The 25,108-nt window shown below is 46.2% G+C and overlaps 2 protein-coding genes across 2 annotated transcripts in view; one reads left to right on the top strand and one right to left on the bottom strand.

Annotated features, from left to right (window-relative positions):
- The window catches only part of LOC142472728 (uncharacterized), a 313,204-nt gene that overhangs the window by 27,662 nt on the left and 260,434 nt on the right, over positions 1–25,108 (bottom strand). The gene's annotated exons all lie outside the window — the stretch shown is intronic.
- Positions 1–25,108, top strand: part of LOC142472598 (uncharacterized) — a 93,151-nt gene that overhangs the window by 46,495 nt on the left and 21,548 nt on the right. Inside the window, exons 11-13 of the mRNA XM_075579673.1 lie at positions 168–745; positions 4,450–5,949; positions 21,436–21,565. Coding sequence (XP_075435788.1) covers positions 168–745; positions 4,450–5,949; positions 21,436–21,565 — 2,208 coding nt within the window. The remainder of the gene's footprint in view (positions 1–167; positions 746–4,449; positions 5,950–21,435; positions 21,566–25,108) is intronic.

The following is a 25,108-nucleotide window of genomic DNA, read 5'->3' as shown; positions in this document are numbered from 1 at the left end:
GGTTCCTGTTTGAGGACGGACCAGATGTGGGTGTTGTTGTCCCTGTCTCTCTGACTCCTTTGGGGTTGTTTTGTGTTATAATTTTAGGTTTGAAAGCTCACACTAAATACTGTATATTTATCCAATAAAACAGATCGTACTAATTACATTTCTTCTCTTTTATACAGGTACAGCTGGCACCCACCTAATCTAAATCAAGGACCATCTTATCTCAGCACCTTCAGAGGCACACTGCCCACTACCAGCATGGACAGAGGAGCACTGCCCACTACCAGCATGGACAGCAGAGCACTGCCCGCTACCAGCATGGACAGCGGAGCACTGCCCGCTACCAGCATGGACAGCGGAGCACTGCCCGCTACCAGCATGGACAGCGAGCACTGCCCACTGCCAGCATGGACAGCGGAGCGCTGCCCACTACCAGCATGGTCAGAGGAGCACCGCCCACTACCAGCATGGACAGAGGAGCACTGCCTACTGCCAGCATGGACAGCGGAGCACTGCCTACTGCCAGCATGGACAGCGGAGCACTGCCTACTGCCAGCATGGACAGCGGAGCACTGCCCACTGCCAGAATGGACAGCGGAGCACTGCCCACTGCCAGCATGGACAGCGGAGGCACCGCCCACTGCCAGCATGGTCAGAGGAGCACCGCCCACTACCAGCATGGACAGCGGAGCACCGCCCACTGCCAGCATGGACAGCGGAGCACTGCCCACTGCCAGCATGGATCCACGCTTATTAAGTGAGTATCTATACTATAATTCTAAGTTGGATTCCGTTTGTTTGTTGTCAGAAGCATCGAAATCTCACAAACGGCACCATATAGCACAACAAAACGTTCACTGGACATTCTGCTGCGGATTTGTAGGTCAACGAAACTATTTTGACTTCCAATGTGACTCACCTCCCAAATTATGGACATTCAAAGTTTCCCTCGGCTGTCCAGCAAAAATCTTAGAGCAGGGGCCGGGGGCATGGCTACTAAGGGAGGGGAGTGTGAGTGGGATTCAGCCAGTTCGCACTGGTTCGTGCGAACCTGTTCTTGGGATTTCTGACGTTCGTCGAACCGGTGCTTAACAGGCGGCAGGGGGAGATGGTATACGGCGACTGGAGAAGGAATACGGCGGTGGGAGATGGTATGCGGCTGCGGGTTTCAAGTATTAGCCGGTAGTAGAAACACTTGAGTGAGAGTCAGAGTAGGACTGCAGGGGAGGTGCACCATCTAGCAGAGAGAAAAAAACACAAAAACACAGCGCACAACGCTCCTAGTGCATTAAAAATTATAATGTTCAATTGTGCAATATAGGTGAGTATTAAGCGTACATTTAAGGATGATTTAAAGCAGCATTTCAGGGATTGTTACCCAAACGCCAACCAGGTGTCTCCGGGGCGATGTCATCTAGGTTGATCCACCTGATGACTTGTAGATCTTGGATACACTTCTAGTACCCTTGGGTAGTGTCCGCTTTGGCAGAAACGAGTTCAGCTGGTGAGGGTGATGGCTTGTGGTGAATCACCACAGCCTGCAGCCGCCCGACTCTCCGTCTCGGAATGCGTGACGTCACTCTCCCGCGACAGTGAATATCGCGCGCCTCAATCTCCTCACCGATCCAAATTCACAAAGTATAGACTTCAGGATGTGCTTGTTCACTTGGTAATCGAATCGCAGTCTATTCCAACGCGTTTCGAAACCACAGGGGTCTCTTCAGGGAGTTTTGGATCGGTTGATTCCACTTTCCATTTCCATCAGTGGCTGCAAGGATTTTTATTGTTTATATACCCCATATTATTACTATGATGTTTTGATGCTGGACACCGGCAGGTGTGTATTATCCTTACCTCAGTGCTTGTGGGATTACATTTTCCAGCTATACATCTAAAGTGCTTTTGGGAGTATTATATCCTAGCCTCACTTATTCTCCTTGGAGGGGTACTCCATCTAAGACTTTGCTTGTTTTCACACTTGCTGCTTTTTGTTCTAGAGCACCATACAACCTTGTTTTTCTAACCAAAATATAAAGGTAGATTTCTCGAGCAGACACTGTCTGTAGAATGGGAGTTGTCCACAAATATTCATGGACATGGTACAAAGATGTGGTCACCCATCGATAGACTTGATGGCTTCCATAACAAACAAAAATTGCTGATTTCGCCTCCTGGTGGCTAGATCCCAAAGCCACTGTTTTAGGACGCCATGTCAATTATTTGGACATTCAATCTCGTATCTCCCACTGGAGTTCCCTCCCACTCTGTTTCTGCGCACGGTTAGGTGCATCGGTTCCTTAATAAACAGAGACCAGAGACTCTGTACGTACATTCCTCTGGGGGTGGTGGTAGCAGGTTAAATATATGTTGTGTATATATAGATATAGGTGTGTTTTATGTATATATATATACACATGCATATGGACAAAAAACAAACAAAAGCGAAAGCTCCATAGCACGTAACTGAATAAAAAAAAGCTGTGTGCGCTGTTCACGCGCATAGTAGTGAAACTTCTTTGACTTTTGTCACAGAAATTGTATTTGTGTTTGTGATGTTTTAATTAAAAAAATCAAAAATACAATTTCATTGACAAACGCAAATAAATTTGGACTTAGAACGTGCGTGCTTGGCACACATCCCTGTATTTGCAATAAGCATGAATGCCTTGTGTGTGTGTGCGTGACTGTGTGTGTCAGTCAGTTTGTGTGTGTGTCTCTCTTCCTGTGTCCTGCCCCTCTCTCCTGACCCCCTCCCCACCCCTCGAGCTGCGGACCCGCGGCGGCTCTGTCTGAGTCTCCTGTCTCTCTCTCTCTCTCTCTCTCTCTCTCTCTCTCTCTCTCTCTCTCTCTCTCTCCTCTCTCTCTCTCTCTCTCTCTCTCTCTCTCTCGTCTCTCTCTCTCTCTCTCTCTCTCTCTCTCATCTCTCTCTCTCTCTCTCTCTCTCTCTCTCTCTCTCTCTCTCTCTCTCTCTCTCTCTCTCTCTCTGTAAGCGGCACGCTCAACCCCGCCTCCCGCGTTACTGGAGCGTGAGGCGACATGGCATGTTGCTGGCGTATGTATGCTGACAGCGCAGCGGGCATGGGGGGGAATTGGCGGCCGTTAGGAGCGGCGTCGATATCGTCCCGGTTACCCTCCATGATCTCGGGGCTCCTCTCCTCCTCCGGCGGCTCTCAGTCAGCGGGACACGGGGAAGGGGAAGCGGAGGTAGAGAAGAGGGAGGAGAGAGGCTGAGCAGCGACTCCTCCGCTCACAGCCGGAGGACTTGCGGGGCTTCCGCCATCTAACTACACCCGCAGCACCGGAAGCTCTGCGCCAGCCATCTTTGTATACCCATGGCAGCGACGTGTGGGATTAACGACGTCACTTCCGTTCATATTAGCTCCTAGTGTTGTTTACTGAGAACCCCTTTATGTCATTTTCTCAGCATACTCAATAAATGTTGTTCTGATTTAATTATTCTAGTTATTGAGCAATCTGGAAAAGAGCTTATTAAAATAAGAATCAATACCATCAAATTCAAAAAGGAAATTGATGCTATTATTGATCTAGGTATTTCAAGAAAGGTGGATCACAGAAGAAACAGGAAGTTACCCAAAATCCATAAATCCTTCACATCACTACCAGGCAGACCATTATATCTGCTAGGCAGGCCTGCACAACACGGGGCGGCTTTCCCCCTCCTCCCTCTTCCCCCTCCCCCCCGCCCCCGATCTCTCTCTCTCCCCATCCCCGAGCCCGGCTCTCAAGACTGCACGCTCTAGCAGTGCGGCACTTCTGGTGCCTGCTGCTTGCGAGTGCGTGCTGCCTGCTCTGCCGCCGCTTCCTCCTCCGCCGGCACCGCACCCGCAGGATACCAGCCTCTCCTCACGTCTGAAGTAGGCATGGGAGGGGGTTGGGAAGGGAGATGAGTAAGGTGCAGGGGGGTGATGTGAGGTGCAAGGGGGTCGGATGTTTGTCTGTACACGTCTTTTTCCCACCTCATCTACTATGTAAGACATTAAATGGAGCAATTGGGCGTGTTTAGATGCCCATGTATACTTCTCTCACCTATCTTTACACTATATATTTCTGTCAGGTTCGGTTGATGGCATTAACTAACTAGTATGATAGACCACAATTTCCTTAACTTTATTTCTCATGGCCAAGTTCAATGTTAATTATGATTTGGAGGATGTAAATGTCCATGTTTATAATCAATACAGGAATGAATACATATGTCTAGCAAAATTAATTCACTGTGTGAACTGCCAGAAACATATTGCAGGTCTTTGGTGGTGTTCCCCAAAGTCATTGGGGTTTTTGGATATCCAGGGGCCACTGTTTTAGAGCTATGGGTATAGAGTAACCAGAACATTTTGTTAATTAAGTAGTGATTAAGTAAATTCTGCAAAGTATTTTTTATTCATTTGTTTTACAGATTGAAAACATTTGAGCTCTGTCTTTTTTGTTCTCTCTTGTTAGAGAACTGCCTGAACGAGGAGCAGAACTGGAGCTCTTGCATGTCCAAAAGCTGCTTCACTTCCTGCAGCCCTGAAGTGCCGAAAACCAATGATTCCTGCCACATATTGCACACATGCAAGGAACCAGTTCAACAGGAGGGTGAATTTACAGGCCTTGTACAGCTCACAGCACAGACTGAAATATACGAGAGTGAGTCAAGAAGGAGCTGCAGTGCTCCGCTTTTTCTTTGTTGTAAGTGTGGGGAAAGCTTCTCGCTGAATATGGATTTGATCACACACCTTTGTGTCGACACTAGCAAGAAAACTTTTACCTGTTCAGACTGTGGAATACATTTTTCACGGAAGGGGAAACTCCTATCCCACCAGAGGATTCACACAGGGGTGAAACCTTACACATGTACAGTGTGTAAGAAACAATTCAGTGCAAAGCAAAGCCTTGTCAGACACCAGAAGATTCATACAGGGGAGAAACCTTACACATGTACAGAGTGTGGGAAACATTTTTCACGAAAGAACTATCTTCTCTCACACCAGAAGATTCACACAGGGGAGAAACCTTACGCGTGTACAGAGTGTGAGAAACAATTTAGTGAAAAGAAAACCCTTGTCAGACACCAGAGGATTCATACAGGGTTTAAACCTTACACATGTACAGAGTGTGAGAAACAATTTAGTGAAAAGAAAACCCTTGTCAGACACCAGAGGATTCATACAGGGTTTAAACCTTACACATGTACAGAGTGTGGGAAAAACTTTTCACAGTACCACGCTCTCTTCACACACCAAAACATTCATACAGGGGTGAAACATTTCACATGTAGTGAGTGTGGGAATCGTTTCTCATGGAAGCACTCACTCATCTCACACCAGAAGATTCACACAGGGGAGAAACCTTACACATGTACAGAGTGTGGGAAACATTTTTCACGAAAGAACTATCTTCTCTCACACCAGAAGATTCACACAGGGGAGAAACCTTACACATGTACAGAGTGTGGGAAACAATTCAGTGATCAGAGAAACCTCCTCACACACGAGAGGATTCATACAGGGGAGAAACCTTTCACATGTACAGAGTGTGGGAAACATTTTTCACGAAAGAACAATCTTCTCTCCCACCAGAAGATTCACACAGGGGAGAAACCTTACACATGTACAGAGTGTGTGAAACAATTCTGTGATAAGAGAAGCCTCCTCACACACCAGATGTTTCATACAGGGGAGGAGAAACCTTTCACATGTACTGAGTGTGGGAAAAGCTTTTCACGGAAGCAACATCTCCTCAAACACCAGAGGATTCATACAGGGGTGAAACCTTACACATGTTCAGTGTGTGAGAAACAATTCATTTATCAGAGCCACCTCTCCAGGCACCAGAGGATTCACACAGGGGTGAAAATTTTCAGATGTAGTGAGTGTGGGAAAAGCTTTTCACGGAAGGACCATCTCCTCTTACACCAGAGGATTCATACAGGGAATAAACCATTTGCTTGTTTAGAGTAAGGTTGGCCAATATATTGGTAGCATAGCAATACCACAGTAATTTAATAGGCAGGTAACTTAATACTGTCATGATGTTAATTGTCACAGAAAACTTTGCCTGACATGGACCAGTCGGTGCTATGGTATAAGGCAGGGGCCACAAACTTTTTCACTACCCCGCTGCCGACGGTTCTCCTCCCTCCGCGCCCCGCCTCTGCTTACCTTGGCTCCGGCGTCATGCCGCCATAGCAATGTGACATCACATGACCTTGGCGTTGCCATGGCCAAGGTAAGTGAGGATTACAGAGGCATTCGCCGCTCCCCATGCATTTAATTTAAGTTCCTTCGGGAAGCGCGCGGTGCCTCTGTAAACCCAGCGCCCCTCCCCGCAGACAGTCTGGCGCCCCCCAGTTTGTGCGCCGCTGGTATAAGGGATCTGTCTGAACATCCAGGATGACTGCTGTTGGGAAGTGACATCATCTCTGATATAACTATCAGAAACCCATAAGGCGATAAGAGAACCTCTGATTATCAAAATTGTGGCAGGGCGATAAAAGGAGAGGGAGGCAAAAAAGAATCAAATTAAAAGCAAAACTGACCACAGTTTTCTGCCCTCCATAAACATAATGGGAGGACGGACACATTAAAAGAAGAAAAAGATGTAAAAATTGAATTGAATCTGCTTCTACCTCCCGGGCTGAGAAGTCACTACGTTGGTCAAACAGGAAGTCTTTTGAAAAAGCAAACAAGCCAGATACCATGCTAGCAAACAGGATTAGGAATAGCAGGCTGTTATAATATACAAGCAACTCGTTTGAAGACAGGGACGGTGACCTCTAATCCTAAACTTATCGTAGAAGAATTTAATAAGTATTCTGAAAATCTCTATAACAGAGAAAAGGTCACACATACGGCTACGGCCCCAGTGCCTGCGCTGCACACGCGCCCGCGAGGCTGGCGGCGCATGCAGCCGATTCCCCTGATCTGTATGGGGAAATACAGGGAGGGGAGTGACGTCACCCGGGAATTTCGCCCTCATTGACTGAACCGCCGGGGGCGTGGTCTAGCGCTCCGTCGCGTGTCCTGCTCTCAATTCTCTTGAGAGCAGGAGTCACTGCCGGCGCAGTGCGGCGACCCCCCCTCGCTGCGGGCCCGGCCCCATTGAGGGGCGGCTCTTGCCCCTGCAGCGTCCGCCACAGTGGGCGCTTCCGTGGCCAGTGGGGACCTGGCCTAATGTAAACACGAGTCGGGCATTGGAGGACATTCTAGTAGAGTCAGACCTTCCCAGAGTGAGCAGGGGAGAGAGAGAGAAGCTGCAAAAATACTTTAATAACTTGTAGTAATTCTTCCATAGTAAACAGTTGAAACTCTCTAAAGCGCCAGGTCCTGATGTATTTTCCAATCTTTACTATAAATAATTTGCCAAGTTGTTAGCCCCCATCTTATGCGCACGTTTAATGCAGTGCTGGCGGATGGATCATTCCCGGAACATATGCTACAGGCGTCTATCTCCCTGATTTACAAACCAGGAAAAGATCCGACAAATTGCAAAAGCTATACACCAATATCTATCTATATATTTGTCAAACCATCGTATGTGTCTCCCTGTGTCCCTAGAGAAAATCGCATTGGACCTTTGGCCTGTCACTCCGCCTCAGGCCAATGAGATGGCTCCCTTGGCCTGCCCGCCCCCGCACACCTCTCATTGGCCTGAGGCGGAGTGACGGGCCAAAGGAGAGAGAGACAAACACACACACACCGAGGCCTGGCCCTCTGGATCCCCCTCACCCAAACCTCACCTCCCCCCCCCCTCCATCATCACCCCCCCTCACCCGCAACTCACCTCCCCTCGCGGCGCCCTTAACGCTGCTTGGCCGCGCGGGTGGGGGGTTTAGCGCCGCCGCCGCTCCCATCACCTCACAACCCTCAGGGGCGACGCAGCAGCCCTACCGCCTCCTTCCACCCTCCTCACAGCCTGCAAACCTGCTTGGCCGCGCACTGCGGGACCTGCCGGCGGGAGGAGCAGGGCAGTGGCGGCCGCGGCGGGGACACCTCACCACGTGACTCCCACCCACCTCCCCAAAGATTCCACTACGGCCGCCTGCTATCTTCAAGCCGCCGCGTGAGGTATGGAGGGGGGGGGGGGTGGAGGGAATGGCGTGTCGCCCGCTATCTTCATGCCCTCAAAGCCGCCGCATGTGGGGGGTGGTGGGGGTTTGATGCCGGCCTGAAACTAGCTTCATGCCGCTGCAGGGGAGAAATGCAGGCCTGCCCGCCCGCTATCTTAAAGCCTCCGCCTGTGGTGCGGGGGCCGGGGGTAGTGGGAGATGTCACTAAATAACCCAGTCACTAAATAACCCACCCACACAGTCAATAAATAACCCACCCACCCACTAAATAACACACCCACCCACTAAATAACACACCCACCCACTAAATAACCCACACAGTCAATAAATAACCCACCCAGTCACTAAAAGTCACTAACCCACCCAGTCACTAAATAACCTACCCAGCCACCCAGTCACTAAATAACCCACCCACCCAGTCACTAAATAACCCACCCAGTCACTAAATAACCCACCCACACAGTCACTAAATCACCCAGTCACTAAAAAACCCACCCACCACTTGACCTTCACCCCCTGCCTGCCCCCCCCCCTTGCCCCTGCCTTCCCCCCCCCCTCCCTTGCCCCTGCCTTCCCCCCCCTTGCCTCTGCCTTCCTCCCCCTTGCCCCTGCCTCCCCCCCCTTGCCCCTGCCTTCCCCCTCCTGCCCCTGCCTTTCACCCACCACCTCACACCCCTTCCCACCGTAGTGGGACCGCCACACCGCACTCACCAGCCACTCGCCGACTCACAATAACTTCACAATAAACCATTTTTAAACAACATCGGATTACATTTTCTTCCATGTTTCTTTTCAACATTATTATACAACCTTTCCACCAAATACTCAACCTATTCTTACCCTATTTCAAAATACTACCTATTACGGATTTACATCCAGGGCAACGCCGGGTATATCAGCTAGTCTTTAATAAACTTTGATAAACCTTGATAAAGGACTTTACTGTCCGAAACGCGTAGGAGGACCCTGTTCACCTCCTGGGGTGATGTTTTTTGTTCTATTGTGCTGAATAAATAGGATTTTATTTTTCACCACCTGACTCCCGGGCAGTGCGCTGTTTTCTCTTGTTCTTCTACTCTGGATTTCTGCATCGACGGCTGGCACGCCATATTGGACTCCCTCAGACTATAGGAGTGGGTAAGATTACAAAGTCTGCACTTTAATTGCGTCATTATGATCATTATGGATGAGTACCTGTACCTTTATTCCTCCAATGAGGTGACTGAGGTGATATATGCATTCTTAATGTTCTCTCTAGGAGAAGTGATTCTGGTATTTATTGGTGACTGACAGGTCATTTCTAGTATACCCACTCCGTCATATATTTGCATATAAGACTTCTGTCAAGATTTATGGATTGATAAGCTTTCCCTTATGTTGGAGCACCCATCTCCCCCATACCCATACGTTTAAATATCAGCCTGCCCAAAGAAATGGAAAAACTGATGGCTATCAATTTTAATTGGCAGCCCTCGCCCATGAAATATCTAGGAGTACGGGGTGTGTGGCTAAGACACCTAACAGGCAGGAAGTGCAGCCCCGTCCCCGAAAGTGAATTAACAGAGGGAATCCAAAGCCTAGCAACCCCTAAAGCATTCAAAAGTCTATAGTCGTAGGGAAGCGCAAACGTCTGTGGAAGAAAAGAACAAATATCTAATAGTGCAGTATTCTCAAATGCAGATATGAATGTATTCTTCGTTCTTATGAGTTGGATACTCACACGTGTGAGGCGATCTAAATACACGTAAAGGTATCTTTGGATGAGAGATCATAGACTGCAATCTGGTTGAAGATGGCATCGGAATATGTACATCCACTTTTACCTTTCATATAATGAGAAAGAGGATACAAATGCAGTGATAAAGAGAACTAAACTAATCATATACTAAGCGCTCAACCTATTTACCTAAACTAAACAATACACAATAATGATTGAAAAGTGCTATGAACAACAATATCTCATATAAAAGAATACCGATATATGAGGAGATCCCACAAACTGATGTGACAGATTGCGGGAGTGGCTGCCTATTGAGTGAAAAACACAAACCTATCCAGAAGGTAAGTACAACAATAGCAATACAATATAAGAATTAAATAAAAACAAAAAATACAAAGTCCTTGGCGCACTATCAGGTAATATAACCTGACAATAAGGAAGTCCCAATTCTTTGATTGCAGGGATGTTATATGGGTCCGGAATCTGATTTCTTTTAGAGTCCTTTGAACAGTGGATCAAAATCTGTAATTACACAAAACAAACCACCATTGCGCAGTAACTTCAGGTCAATCATTAACTCCCTCACCGTTGCCAGCTACTTACTTAAAAGTAGGAGATTAAGGGCATATAAAGGTATCTTTAGCTTTCTTCCTGGCAGGCTGATTCTCTATATGTTGACAGGCGAAGTTACCCCTCTCCAAACATAATCACAACACCATGTACGGAATAAAAATATAAAAAGAACCAATGGTATGATACCGTAAAATTTAATAAAACAATTAGGACTAAACAACAATGCACTCACATGTTGACCGTCCCTATGATCGGGTTACAATGTGCCGTCCGCTTGCGTGAGAGGATACCGTAGTGAAGCAGATGGAGGTAGGATCTTGCGTGAATCCCCGTTTCGTGGCCGCGACTCGGAGCGCCTGGTCCCCCTCTGATTTCGTCACTGCTAATGCACCTCCTCTCCACACTCGTGCACACAGTAACACGTCCTGATAGAACTCCACCCTACGTGCGTTTCGTGACTATTGACGTCAGATCTTCAGGGGTAATGGAGTTATTGAGGAAGTCCGTGTGTCTCCAAACCCCTTTTTATATTATAAACATGTTCTGCAAAGCGTCGTTTTAGTGGTCTACCTGTTCGCCCTACATATTGTAGCCCACACGGGCACTCTAACAGATAGACCACAAAAGGACTCCTGCAGGTAATAAATTACTTACTTGGGAACGATATTCCTGTGACGTTGGACTTAAAGTCCCTACACTTGGAACCATATCTACAACCAATGCACTTACTGCATGTGAAGAACCCATTCAGTTCCTTCAACCACGTAGTATTGCGTTCTTTTAATGGACAACTGGGGGATAACTTTAGTTTTAGATTATCTGCCCTCTTAAATACTATCTGCGGACACTTGGGTAATATTGTATTTAATAATGTATCACCTTGTAAAATTCCCCAGTGCTTTTTAATTATTTGTGTGATTTTGGTAGCCATTCCATTATACTTGGTAATAAAAGGAATAAATTCAACTTCCTCTTGTTTATTTTTTATTCCCTTATTATCCATAACAATTAGATCCTCCCTATTGGTGTTTCTTGCTGCTTCTAATGCCCTCAACCTTATTGTGACTGTATTCCCTATCCATAAATTAATTTTTTAATTCATTGGCCTGTGTGTTAAATACCTCTGCCTGAGAGCAGTTACGTTTCGTTCTTAGAAACTGGCCCTTGGGAATATTATTAATCCATCTAGGGTTATGGTGGCTTGATGCCAAGAGATAGGTGTTCGCATCTACTTTTTTGTAAAAGGTTTTGGTCTCAATGGATCCCTTCTCAATAAACAATGTCAAGTCTAGAAAATCAATAGTGAGTGGACTGGTATTAAATATGAATTTCAAATTTAAATTGTTGGTATTAAGGTACTGTTGGAATTTACCCAGATCTTCCTCATTTCCACCCCAGATACATAGCACATCGTCAATATATGTGCTGCATATGTGGAGGTAGAAACTATTGTCATAATTAAAGAAATTATGGGTAAGAATGTATCTTATCCCTTCCAATATAAAGTTTTTGAATCCCTGTTCAAGACTATCATCGTGGTCTATTACTCTCCTGATTGCCTCGATACCTAACTCATGGTTTATGACCGTATACAATGAAGTCACGTCACACGTGACCCATATATAATGATCCTCCCACTTTAAATCCTTAATTATATTTAGTACATGAGTTGTATCTCGGAGATACGAGGGTATTTGGGAAACATATTTTTGTAATGTGGAGTCAATAAACTGGGATAGATAGGAGGTCAATGATTTAATCCCAGAAATAATGGGCCGACCGGGGGGATTCCAAAGATCCTTATTAATCTTTGGTATAAAATAGAAATATGGAATCCTTGGCTGTTGGATGTCCAAGAACTCCAATTCTCCCTTGGAAATAATTCCATCACTGAATCCCTTCTGTATATACTCATTAAAAATTTCCTTAAACTCAACCGATGGATTACATAACAGTTTTTGGTATGTGGCTGTGTCACTTAGGATTCTCATGGACTCTGCCTTATAATAGGCCGAATCCATGATGACAATGCCACCCCCCTTGTCGTCTGATTTTATTACAATTTCAGTATTACTCTCTAGACTCTTAATAGCTTCCTTTTCTAATTTGCTCAAATTAGGTTTATGGAACTTGAACTCACTAGTGGCTTTCTCCATATCCTAAATGACTAATTCAGTGAAGATGTGTATATAAAGTTACCCTTAATATGTTTAGGATAAAAAACAGAAGGTCTCTTGAATTTAGTTAATGGAATTGATTCAGTATTACTCAAATTACTAGTTTCTTGAATGGCTTCCCTACTTACAGCGTCTTTAATAAAATACTTTTTAAGGTTGAGACGTCTCACAAATTTGTGTGTGTCTATATATAAATCAAACATGTTTGGTCCATGTGAAGGGGCGAAACTAAGACCCTTGGAAAGAACCCTCTCCTCAACCTCTGGTTTTGTAACCACTAATGTTGAATACATTGCTAACCTCTACCGCTGGTTCCCTTGGTCTGATTTTTTTCTCTTTCCTCCTTCCTCCTCTTTTTCCTCTGTTCTTTTGCGTCTTGTAGACCGTGGGGTGTCTTGTCTCCCTATTAGGTTGTTTGTCTTGCTGTTCCTCCTTGGAGGGAAGTCTTATTCCCTGTCGTGATCTAAAAAAGACATTTGATAATGGTTGCTCTCATGATCTCTAGATGGTATGTTGTAGGGTCTGAAACCATTGTTTGGTCTAAAAACACTGTTATCATAACCTCTAGGACCATCCTTTGGTCTGTCATGGTAATACTCGTGATGCTCATATCTACCATGGCCATTGGTGTAACCACCACGAGGTGGACCATGATATCTATGTGGATTGTTCCTAAATGGTGCTTGTGGCCGAGCTCCCAAAAAGGGACGTTGAGATGCCGCCATCTTTTTATTAGATGATTTAGTTGCTGGATTACTATCTTTCTTTATATTAGTGTCTTCCTTACGTATCACTCCCTTATTGATAGGTGTAGACTTCTCCTCTACTATAGGGGTTTCTTCCAAGATTATGACTTTCTTTTCTGATTTCCAGTCCCTTTGTCTATTTTGTTCGTAATCCTTTCTGTCCCTTATAAATTTTTTCTGTTTAGAATTGATGACCTCCTTCTCCAATTTATCTATTCTTTGTGAGATCTTTTCGTCTAATATCTTGTACTCTTTGAGATCAGAAAATGTTTCCAATTTTTCTTGGATTTCAATAATCTCCTTATCCAACACATCTAAGGATTTACTCCTATACTGTATGGATAAATTGACTAAGCCAAATGCACATGTGTCGAGAAGATAATTCCACTTCTTCATGAAGTCCTCATTCTCTGTTTCAAGTGTTGGTACTTTAAGGACCCTAAGTCCTCTCGGTATTCTTTTATTTTCTATATATTTCTTAAGTGCTACCACTAACCACATTTGCCTCATTTCTTGTGTGAGAAGTTTTTCTACTTTATTAAATAGAGTGTCTAAATTTTCAGTATCCACATCTATGTGCTACACCTCTGTCTCATCTGCAAAGATGCTATCTAAATTACAACTACGAAGTGCTCGACTAGAAAAAAGTGACATTATGATATAATATGGTTGGCTGCTGATATGTGAAATGGATACAAATGCAGTGATAAAAAGAACTAAACTAATCATATACTAAGCGCTCAACCTAACCTAACAAAATTGGAGAGGGGGAGACAAGATGAATCTAATATCCAGACGCGAAAGCTTCTGGATTTATACCCTCAAAACCTTGACCCCAAGAGGTCTGAATATAGAATTTGATCTGGCATCATTTCTTAAAGATGGCTAGGTCGGTTCTATATTTAAAGGGCATTTGCTATCCATTCCCTGGTCTGTACTTTTTCCTCTGTGTTCTCAGTTCAACGCTAGCAGTAATTCCTTTTGGGCAGTATAGTGTTAAATTACCTCTATAGAGTTGCTAGCAGTATTCAATTTTAAACTATTGATTTAGAATAAAGATTTGTCTGTATATTGTTGAGTGGTATGCAGGATGTGTAATTCATATCTTTGTATATCTATGATTATGATGTATTTCCATTGGGTCCCATTATGTTATATGTATGTGACAATTGATAGGAGTTCCGGGTTGGGTAATTATCCAATTGGAGCCATGTGGACGGTTTTAGATGTGCTTAAATAGCACGGACTTCCTCAATAACTCCATTACCCCTGAAGAACTGACGTCAATAGTCACGAAACGTGCGTAGGGTGGAGTTCTATCAGGACGTGTTACTGTGTGCACGAGTGTGGAGAGGAGGCGCATTAACAGTGACGACATCAGAGGGGGACCAGGCGCTCCGAGTCGCGGCCACGAAACGGGGATTCACGCAAGATCCTACCTCCATCTGCTTCACTCCGGTATCCTCTCACGCAAGCAGACGGCACATTGTAACCCGATCATAGGGACGGTCAACATGTGAGTGCATTGTTGTTTAGTCCTAATTGTTTTATTAAATTTTACGGTATCATACCATTGGTTCTTTTTATATTTTTATTCCGTACATGGTGTTGTGATTAAATGTTTGGAGAGGGGTAACATCGCCTGTCAACATATAGAGTATCAGCCTGCCAGGAAGAAAGCTAAAGATACCTTTATATGCCCTTTATCTCCTACTTTTAAGTAAGTAGCTGGCAACGGTGGAGGAGTTAATGATTGACCTGAAGTTACGGCGCAATGGTGGTTTGTTTTGTGTAATTACAGATTTTGATCCACTGTTCAAAGGACTCTAAAAGAAATCAGATTCCGGACCCATATAACATCCTTGCAATCAAAGAATTGGGACTTCCTTATTGTCAGGTTATATTACCTGATAGTGCGCCAAGAACTTTGTATTTTTTGTTTTTAGTTTTTATTTATTTACTAGCTGAGAGACCCGGCGTTGCCCGTGAGTTAAATTTCCCGCTAGGAAAAGGTGGGGGGAGGGACAGTGGACAGGAGGAGGGGAGGGACGGGGACAGTGGACAGGAGGGGAGGGGGGGGCAGTGGACAGGAGGGGGGGCAGTGGACAGGAGGGGGGCAGTGGACATGAGGGGGATGGGAACAGTGGACAGGAGGGGGGGGACAGTGGACAGGAGGGGGGGGGACAGTGGACAGGGGGGGGGACAGTGGACAGGGGAGGGGGACAGGGGGGGGACAGTGGTCAGGAGGGGGGGACAGTGGACAGGAGGGGGGGGACAGTGGACAGGAGGGGGGGGACAGTGGACAGGAGGGGAAGGAGAGTATTATAGAGAAACAAGGATCAGTGTTGTTACCCCTAATACACTGATTTGTGTTTACTAATGTTGTTGTTACTTTTGTGTGACTGCAGCTTATCTGCGGTGCTACTATGTGTCTATTGTAAACGGAAGAGCGACTGTTCTCTAATTGTACCAAGGATATTTTGACTTCCCCGACTATACTCTATGTATTGGGGTTTTATAGGCTATTTGACTAAAAGTTACGATTTATATTACTTCCACATACCCTTCGTAAATGCAAATGTAGTAAAAGTTCAGTATTAAGCAGTTTGAGTGCAATATTTGAGTTCTTTTCGCTCGCTCCGTTTTTGTGATATATTCTTTACTCCTTAGTGTTGGATAGTGTCATCTATCACTTAGGTAGAGTTTGCATCCTGTGCTAGCATTAGTGATTTAGATACACTGATCTGTACACTTGTAGCAACAAAGTTAGCACTATTTCAGTTTAGTTACTAATTAGCACATAGGTAGGCTTAAATATTGAATTGCTGCAGAGACACCCAGTAACCTTGTAATGGATCTGTGACGATAGCTTTCCAAAGGCTTATTAATATTATACAAAAATAACTGGATTTGAACTAAACGAGGCTTAAGATACAATAAAGTGATTTTATTCCTTAGGATAGGTGAACACACGAGATAATACAGTAACAAACAAGAAGTACACTTACATTGGGGTTGGGGAATGAGAAGTATGATGTAGCATTTCTCTCAGCAATCAGGTAATCATTCAGATGATATCAGGAAACCATCTCAGCAAATGAAGACAAAAGATAGAGGTAGGGTGTGCGGGAGGTGGGGGTTTTACCAGGTTTGGATGCTGAAATTCTTTTGGGCAACGACCTGGGACCGATGACTTGCACCTACGACCATGTGCCCCAGCCCGCTGCAGTGGCGGCGGTTACCCGGAGCCAGACCGCGGCAATGTCGGCGGTGGCCACCGCAGTCCCCCAGCCTTTGGGACCAACGTTAGCGGAGGGCACAGAGGAGCCCGGGGAGGTAAGCCAGGACCAGTTGCAACCACAGGCTGACTTACTGTTTCCCCTTACCTTGTCCCCTTCCCCTGGCAATGACATGACTGGGGGGTGGCCAGATTTAGGAGCCCAGTTTAGGGAGGCAGTGAAGGCAGACCCTACCCTGGCCGGCGTGAGACTTCGGGCGTCCGAATCTCAGGCAGGGGAGGGCACTGAGCGCTGCCTATGGCATAAGGGACTCCTATACAGAGAAGAAGGGAACCCGGGGATAGAGAAGGGATTGACCGGTAAGCGACAGCTAGTAGTGCCCCAGGGGTACCGACAGCAATTGTTACGGGTAGCTCACTCTATTCCGTTAGCGGGACATCAGGGGGTCACCAGGACGCGAGCCCGGTTATTGCAGCGTTACTTCTGGCCGGGGGCATCCAGGGATGCGGCTGATTTCTGCCGCTCCTGTGATGCCTGCCAGCGAGTAGGTAAGGCGGGCGACCGTGTGAAGGCACCCCTGAAACCCCTACCGATAATAGGGGAACCCTTCCAGCAGGTAGCGATGGACCTGATAGGACCCCTCATGATTCCTAGCAGGTCAGGGAAGCGCTACATCCTCACGGTGGTGGATTTTGCCACCCGGTACCCTGAGGCGGTAGCGCTGGGCACCATAAGTGCCAAGACAGTGGCAGCAGCTTTGCTGAACATTTTTGCTAGGGTAGGTTTCCCTAGTGAGATCCTAACTGATCAGGGGTCGCAGTTCATGAGTGAACTGTTACATTGTCTCTGGGATGCTTGCGGTGTACAGCACCGGCGCACTACCCCTTACCATCCCCAAACAAACGGATTATGTGAGAGGTTTAATGGCACCCTGAAGCAGATGCTTCGGACCTTTATAGAGGCGGAGGGGAAAGACTGGGAGATTCACCTGCAGCACTTGCTGTTTGCATACCGAGAGGTACCGCAAGAATCTACAGGCTTCTCCCCCTTCGAGCTACTATATGGCCGCAGGGTACGTGGACCTCTGGACCTCTTCCGTGAGGGATGGGAAGGGGAGACTACTGCTACTGATGCTTCAGTGATCCAGTATGTAGTAGATCTCAGAGACCGGTTAGAGGTGCTTATGGGGGTGGCCCAGGACCACCTCAGGGCTGCTCAGACCAAGCAGAAGCAATGGTATGACCAGCAGGCCCGTAGCAGAGAATTCATCCCAGGACAGCAGGTGCTTGTTCTCAAACCCACTCGGGAGAACAAGTTAATGGCTGCCTGGTCGGGACCGTACCCGGTCATCCGAAAGGTGAATGAGTGCAACTATGTTGTACAGGTAGCGCCTGAGACGCACAAGACATATCACATTAATATGTTAAAGGAATACAGAGCACCGAGTATGGGAGCAGTAATGGCCATTTGTAGCCCACTGCTGGAGGATCCGGCGAGCAATGCTCTCCCTGATCTCCTAGGGGAGGCTAGGCAGGGAAACACTGTGGAGCAGGTAGAGATAGGGGCACACTTGAGTGCTAGGCAGAAGGGAGAAGCCAGGGACATGCTAGCTCAGTATAGCGCCCTCTTCACTGACATGCCAGGGACCACACATCTCACCAAACACCCAGTACACACAGGGGACCTGCAGCCTCTGCATAAGCACGCTTATAGAGTGTCAGCAGAGGTCAAGACCAGTATGGAGAGAGAGATTGAGATGCTGACCCTAGGGGTAATTACTCCGTCCCAGAGCCCTTGGGCAAGTCCAGTAGTCCTAGTGCCTAAAAAGGACAAAACCACCAGGTTTTGTGTGGACTACCGGTTGCTCAACGCTGGGACGGTGTCAGATGCTTACCCCATGCCCCGCATGGATGAGTTACTAGATGAACTCGTGGGGGCAAAGTAACTGACCACCATGGACCTGAGCAAAGGCTATTGGCAAATCCCACTGACCCTGGAGGCTAGGGAGAAGTCAGCATTCATCACTCCAAGTGGCCTCTATGAGTTCTTAGTGATGCCATTTGGGATGAAGAATGCCCCGGCTACCTTCCAACGCCTGGTCAATAGGTTACTGGAAGGGATGCAGAGCTTTGCCAGGGCTTACTTAGATGACATTGCTGTCTTTAGTAATTCCTGGGAATCTCACATAGGACATGTAGCTGCGGTACTGGATAGGATCAGGGAGGCTGGGCTTACCTTAAAACCCACTAAGTGTATGGTAGGGATGGCAGAAGTCCTGTACTTAGGGCACAGGGTGGGTGGAGGGCATCTCAAACCAGAGCCAGCCAAGGTAGAAGCCATAGTTGAGTGGCCTGTTCCAAAAACAAAGAAACAGGTCATGGCATTTTTGGGCACCGCAGGGTACTATAGGAAATTTGTCCCACAGTACAGCGCCGTGGCCAAACCCCTGACTGATCTGACTAAGAAGCAACTGCCTGTGCTTATTACCTGGACGCCTGCCTGTGAAACTGCTTTCCAGGCCCTGAAAGCTGCGCTTGCTGAGGCCCCCATCCTGGCTGCCCCAGACTATACCAAGCATTTTCTTATTCAGACTGATGCCTCAGACTTTGGTGTGGGGGCTGTGTTGAGCCAGGTGGGGGACGACGGCAAAGAGCACCCTGTGGTGTATCTCAGTCGCAAACTGCTCCCCAGGGAGGTGGCATATGCCACCATTGAAAAGGAGTGCCGGGCCATTGTGTGAGCACTCAAAAAGCTCCAGCCCTATGTCTATGGGAGGGCTTTCACGGTCATCACAGACCACAATCCCCTGAGTTGGCTACGGAGGGTATCAGGGGAGAATGCCAAACTGCTGAGATGGAGCTTGGCGTTGCAAGAATTGGAATTTACCATTCAGCACAAAAAGGGCAGTGAAAACAGCAACGCTGATGGACTTTCACGCCAGGACTATCCCTCTGAGACTGAATTCATTAATGGTGCCAGCAGTGCCCCACTTCCCGTTAGGGCCAGTGGGCCACAGGACACGCATTAAGAAGGGGAGGTGTAGAGGGAGAAAGGGGGTGGCCCGGTATTAAAGGGGTTGCACCCCATTTGGCCACCCCTGTCCCCACCAGGGAGACAAGGGGTTAACTGGACTGAGGTCCAGAAATGTGATTTCACCCCTGTTATAACATGTAAATGTGTATTTTCCTGTTTCCCCTCTGTTATTGTACATCAGTGTCTGCATCACACACAAACTAGAATCCATCCGGGAGCACAAGGGTAATAGTCCGTTAATACTGTGTCTCAAGGTATGGACAAAGCTTCAGAGAAATTCCTTTGCTATCAGGATGACAGATGGCCCTAGAGTCCCAATGGCTAGAACTTAAGTTTTGTTCAAAAGGTTTTTTACCCTGAGGGTGGAGGAGGCGCATACCATAGCAGTTTTTAAGTGTCCCACTTATCACTGTCCAACACAGGTTATCTTGTCCAAGATCCGGAGGGGTAGCTGGGCTGGCATTCCATTTGCACATGTGAGGCCTCAGAAAGGAGACCCCAGAGTTCTACTGCACATGTGCCAGCTAGCAGGGGGGCCTGTCCTAAAATGTGTTCCCCCATCAAAGATTGGCTGGAGATAATTGCAAACCAATCACAGCTTCTTAATGTTACAGATAGAGGAACAAAAGGTTTATAACCTGCTGTTCCCCATCTATCCTTTGTCTTCATTTTTGGTCTTCATGCAAAGTCTTCATTCGTTTTCGTTTGCTGATATGGTAACCTGATCTCACCTGAATGATTTCCTGACTGCTGAGAGAAATGCTACATCATACTTCTCATTCCCCAACCCCAATGTAAGTGTAATTCTTGTTTTGTTACTGTATTATCTCGTGTGTTCACCTATCCTAAGGAATAAAATCACTTTATTATATCTTAAGCCTCGTTCAGTTCAAACCCAGTTATTTTAGTATGTAATATTAATAAGCCTGTGGAAGCTATCGTCACACACGTGACACCAAAAAATGGCTAGACTAACTATTTCTACATAAATCTATGGTATAAGGGACCTGTCCGAACATTCAGGTTGACTGCTGTCGGGAAGTGACATCATCTCCGAAGCTACCACGGCCATCTTGCTTCCACGCAATCACTGCCATCACAGGAAGTAAGCCTAGCTTTGGACCTCATTGCCAGCAACTGCCTCTGGCCTTTAAGTAGGAGGCAGTTACTATCCAACTTGGCTCGTGTTACGTTGCTGATTGCAGGACAGAATATGGACCTGCAGGGCAGAGGTAGGGAGTAATACAAAGATCTTGGCCTGGGATGCAGGGGGTAGTTAGGTCCAGTTCCGAGGTCGAAGCAGACAAGGGGTAGTTCTGTCCAATTCCAATGTCGAGTCAGACTAGGGGTATTTAGGTCCAGTTTCAAGGTCGAGACAGACGGCAGGTAAAACAAAGGCAAGGCAGAGCAGAGCTCAGACGGGACACGGTACAAGTATTATGCACAAGCAAAGTTGGATAGCAGCTACCTGCAACTTAAAGGCCAGAGGCGGTTGCTGGCAATGAGGTCCACTAGCACTCCTAACACTTATATATATACACATATACTGTATATAATGTGGTAATGTTTGTGGTTTCTCAGAGCTTGTTTGGTATCTGTGTTTGTATCAGTTGTTATATATGATAATAATGTTAAAATTCACCAGAGGATTCATACGGGAGAAACAGTACACATGTTCGGTGTGTGAGAAACAGTTCATTGATAAGAGCCACCTTTCCAGTCACCAGAGGATTCACACAGGGGTGAAACATTTCAAATGTAGCGAGTGTGGGAAAAGCTTTTTACGGAAGGAGTCTCTCCTCACACACCAGAAGATTCATACAGGGGAGAAACCTTACACATGTTCTGTGTGTGAGAAACAATTCATTGATCAGAGCCACCTCTCCAGGCACCAGAGGGATTCACACAGGGGTGAAACCTTTCACATGTAGTAAGTGTGGGAAAAGCTTTTCACGGAAGGACCATCTCCACACACACCAGAGGATTCATACAGGGGATAAACCATTTGCTTGTTTAGAGTAGGGTTGGTCAATATACTGGTAGCATAGCCATACCACAGTAATAAAAAAGGCAGGTAACTTGATACTGTCATGTTAATTGTCACAGAAGATATTTCCTGACATAGACCAGTCAGTGCTATTGTATAAGGGATCTGTCCGAACATCCAGGGTGACTGCTTTCGGGAAGTGACATCATCTCCGAAGCAATCACTGCCATCTTGTTTCCTGGCAATCCGTGCCCTCCCAGGAAGTAAGCCTCACTTTGGACCTCATTGCCAGCAACTGCCTCTGGCCTTTAAGTAGCAGGCAGTTGCTATCCAACTTGGCTCGTGTAACGTTGCTGACTGAAGGACAGGATACGGACCTGCAGGGCAGATGTAGGGAGTAATACAAAGATCTTGGCTTAGGATGCAGGGGTAGTTAGGTCCAGTTCCGAGGTCGAGGCAGACACGGGTTAGTTAGGTCCAGTTCCAAGGTCGTGGTAGGCAAAACAGGCAAGACAGAGCTCAGATGGGACAAGGTACAAGTATTATGCATAAGCTAAGTTGGATAGCAACTGCCTGCTATATAAAGGCCAGAGTCAGTTGCTGGCAATGAGGTCTACTAGCGTTCCTTTTGACATATATATATGTGGTAAAGTTTGGGGTTTCTCAGAGCTTGTTGGGTATCTGTGTTTATTATCATATAGAACAACTGATACAATGTTAAAATTTGAGCTCTGGCGGCCATGGTCCGAGTTTATTGGTAACAGTATAGTGTGAAAAGATTTAAGAGAGGAAATATCTGCCAAATTGGGAATAATGCCTACAACTGGGACTATTAAATATGGGTTTGATATGTTTTTAGATTTTATTTTAATCTCATTTTTACTTGTTTTGTGATTGTATGTACGTATGTTTTAATCATTTAAAATGTAAATTGTTTTGTAGTGTATTATACTGTGTTGAATGTTTACTGTTCTGAAAATCTGGAAAACAAATAAAGAATTAAAAAAAAAATACACATGATCGCCTGTTAGACATGCGCAGAGAGTGACTGATTCTGTCTACTCTCACTGCACATCTCTTCCAGACTGGTGCAGCCCGGTAGCCTTTAACTCGGGAAGCAGGGACTGAAATGAATGCGGTTCAGCTCCGGGACCCCCTACTTCAATAATGGTGTTTTAAAAAAAAAAAAAAATCTACACATTTCATTTATAAAATGTTAAAAATACATAGCATATTGTTTGACAATTCTTATATATTTTTAACATGCTATACATTAAATGTGTTTTTAAACGGAGGGAGCATCAAAGGATGAGTGATGGGATGAGAGGTGGATGAATGAGAGTGATGAAAGCAGTGAAGGGCAGACATTGAAAGCATTTGTAAATTAAGGATGGGGAAGAAATGGTGTCCCAGGGGAGAGGGTGGATGGTGTTGAGAGTCAAAGGGAGGAAAAGTCTATGAATGGGGAAGGGTTAAGAGGCACATGGATGATTGGTTATGAATTCCAGAGTGAGCGTGAGTAAAAGGTTTAAGAGAGCTTGTGAGTTGGGGTTGTGACTTTCCTGCTGCCTTCTCTCCCTCTGTCTCAGATGCTCTTCCCCCTCCCTGTAGTGAGAAGCATAGCAGGCTGGGAGGAAGGCTGCGGTCACTGCCACAGCGCAGTGCGTGTAAGCAGCGCCCCTCAATGGGGGAGGGCCCCGTACCCACCTTCCCGCGGAAGGTGCAGCCGTGCCGTGCTGCAGGTTTTTTTTCAACTCAATGAAATTGAGTTCAAACCCTGCGACGGAGGCGTGGCCACGCCCCCACCGGCGGTTCACCCAATGAGGGCGAACTAGCCGCGTGACGTAATGGCCACGCCCCTGCAAATCCCCGACCACGCCCCCTGTCGCACTCTCCCTGTCAGACCGCAGATCGCGGTTAGCGCTGTGCACGTGCCGCCCCCCCCCCCCCCCCCGCCGGGCGCGCGTGTCACAGACATGACTGGGATTGCAGCCGAAGGGAGGAGGGAGTGAGCAGTGCCTCAGTCTGCAGCATCATGAGAGACTCCACAGTGCTGCAACTTCAAAACTGCTCCTCTCACCCTCACTCTTCAACACCATAGTAATACCGTGATATCTCACAACCCTAGAGGGGAGTATATTCCTCATCCTCTTTGTGCTGGTGGAGCTGTGATAATTGCTCTGAATGAATGAGGATTCAGTATATTTTCTCCCGTGCCCTGATATTCCTCCTCTTGTGTTTGGGTTTGGAGAAGTAGTGAAGAAGTCTGTTACTATAGTTTTCTGGGTGTTGAAGGCATCTGGTGTCTGGAACCAGATTTCCCAGAGGTTTACAATTTGGTCCCTGTTTCTGAACTCCCAACGCCTACAGATCTTAATAAAGCAGAGGAGCTTGTACTGTGCCAGTTTTCCCTGCATAAGACACAAAACACTGAGCAGCATCTTCTCCTGTGTTCTGAAATAACCCCTTCCTGGTCTAAATGATGGCTTTTTCAGAACTTTTGACCCCTGTTAGACTCGGTAATAGTATTGATGGAAGAAAAATATATATTAAAAGCCTGGAGAAGCACCAATCTTGGATTAATCACTTTTCATCAGATTGAAATAAGATTGAACCCATATCATGGAAATGTGCTCACTCCTACTAGAAGATAATGTACGTCATATTTACTAAGCAGTCCTCTACCAAGAGTCACCTTGCAGTGCTAGAAGAACTGGTTGTTTTAGCCACAGGCCCAGACTAAGAAAATGCTTATTTGAAGAGATGTTATTTCAGGCAGGACTTGAAGATTGGCGGAGACGCGAATATGGGAAGGCTGAGGGGGAGGGAGTTGCACAGTAAGTGAGACAAGTTTTAGATCTGAGAGTTCTGTAGAGACAAATGGAGCAGAGACGAGACCGCGTTGAGCAGAGCTAGGAAGGAGTATAGCAGGAGATTAGAGCTGAGATGTAAGAGGCACTAGAAGAATGTAGAGCCTTAAATGTGGATCTTATAATTATTGCAGAGATTAATGGGGAGCCACTGAAAGGATCTCAGGAGAAGAGGTGCAGAGACAGACCAAAAAGAGAATGATAAATCGAACAACAGCATTTTTATCAATTGTATGAAGTTTGGAGAAGTGAAGGCCAGAGAGGAGAAAGTTGCCATAGTTGGAAGGTGAGAGTATGCATAAGAGTTTTAGAATAAGGCAGGTTGTGGAAATGTTGCGGAGGGAAAATCAGCAATATTTAGCAACAGCATGAATGTGAGAGAAGGAAAGGGAGGTGTTAAATATTTTGCAAAAGGCTGCATGCTTGTGAAATTAGATGATTTGTAGTTGTGACTGTGACAAAAAGAAGCAATAGTGCCCAATGTCATGCAGTAGCTGCAAAGGCAAACAAGACCTTATCTTGTATTAAATAGGGAATGGATGGAAGGGAGGTAAGCATAATTATACCCCTCTATAAAGCATTAGTAAGACCACGCCATGTATATGGATTAACGTTTTGGGCACCACAACAGAATTAATCTAGACAGACCAGGAGCAAACTGGAAATTAAACGAGTCAATTATAAAAATCCCGGAGGTGCTGCGG

This window comes from Ascaphus truei, chromosome 22 (genome assembly GCF_040206685.1).
Source record: "Ascaphus truei isolate aAscTru1 chromosome 22, aAscTru1.hap1, whole genome shotgun sequence".
In the NCBI taxonomy this organism is placed as follows: Eukaryota; Metazoa; Chordata; class Amphibia; order Anura; family Ascaphidae; genus Ascaphus; species Ascaphus truei.
This window is presented reverse-complemented; position numbering and strand designations above follow the sequence as displayed.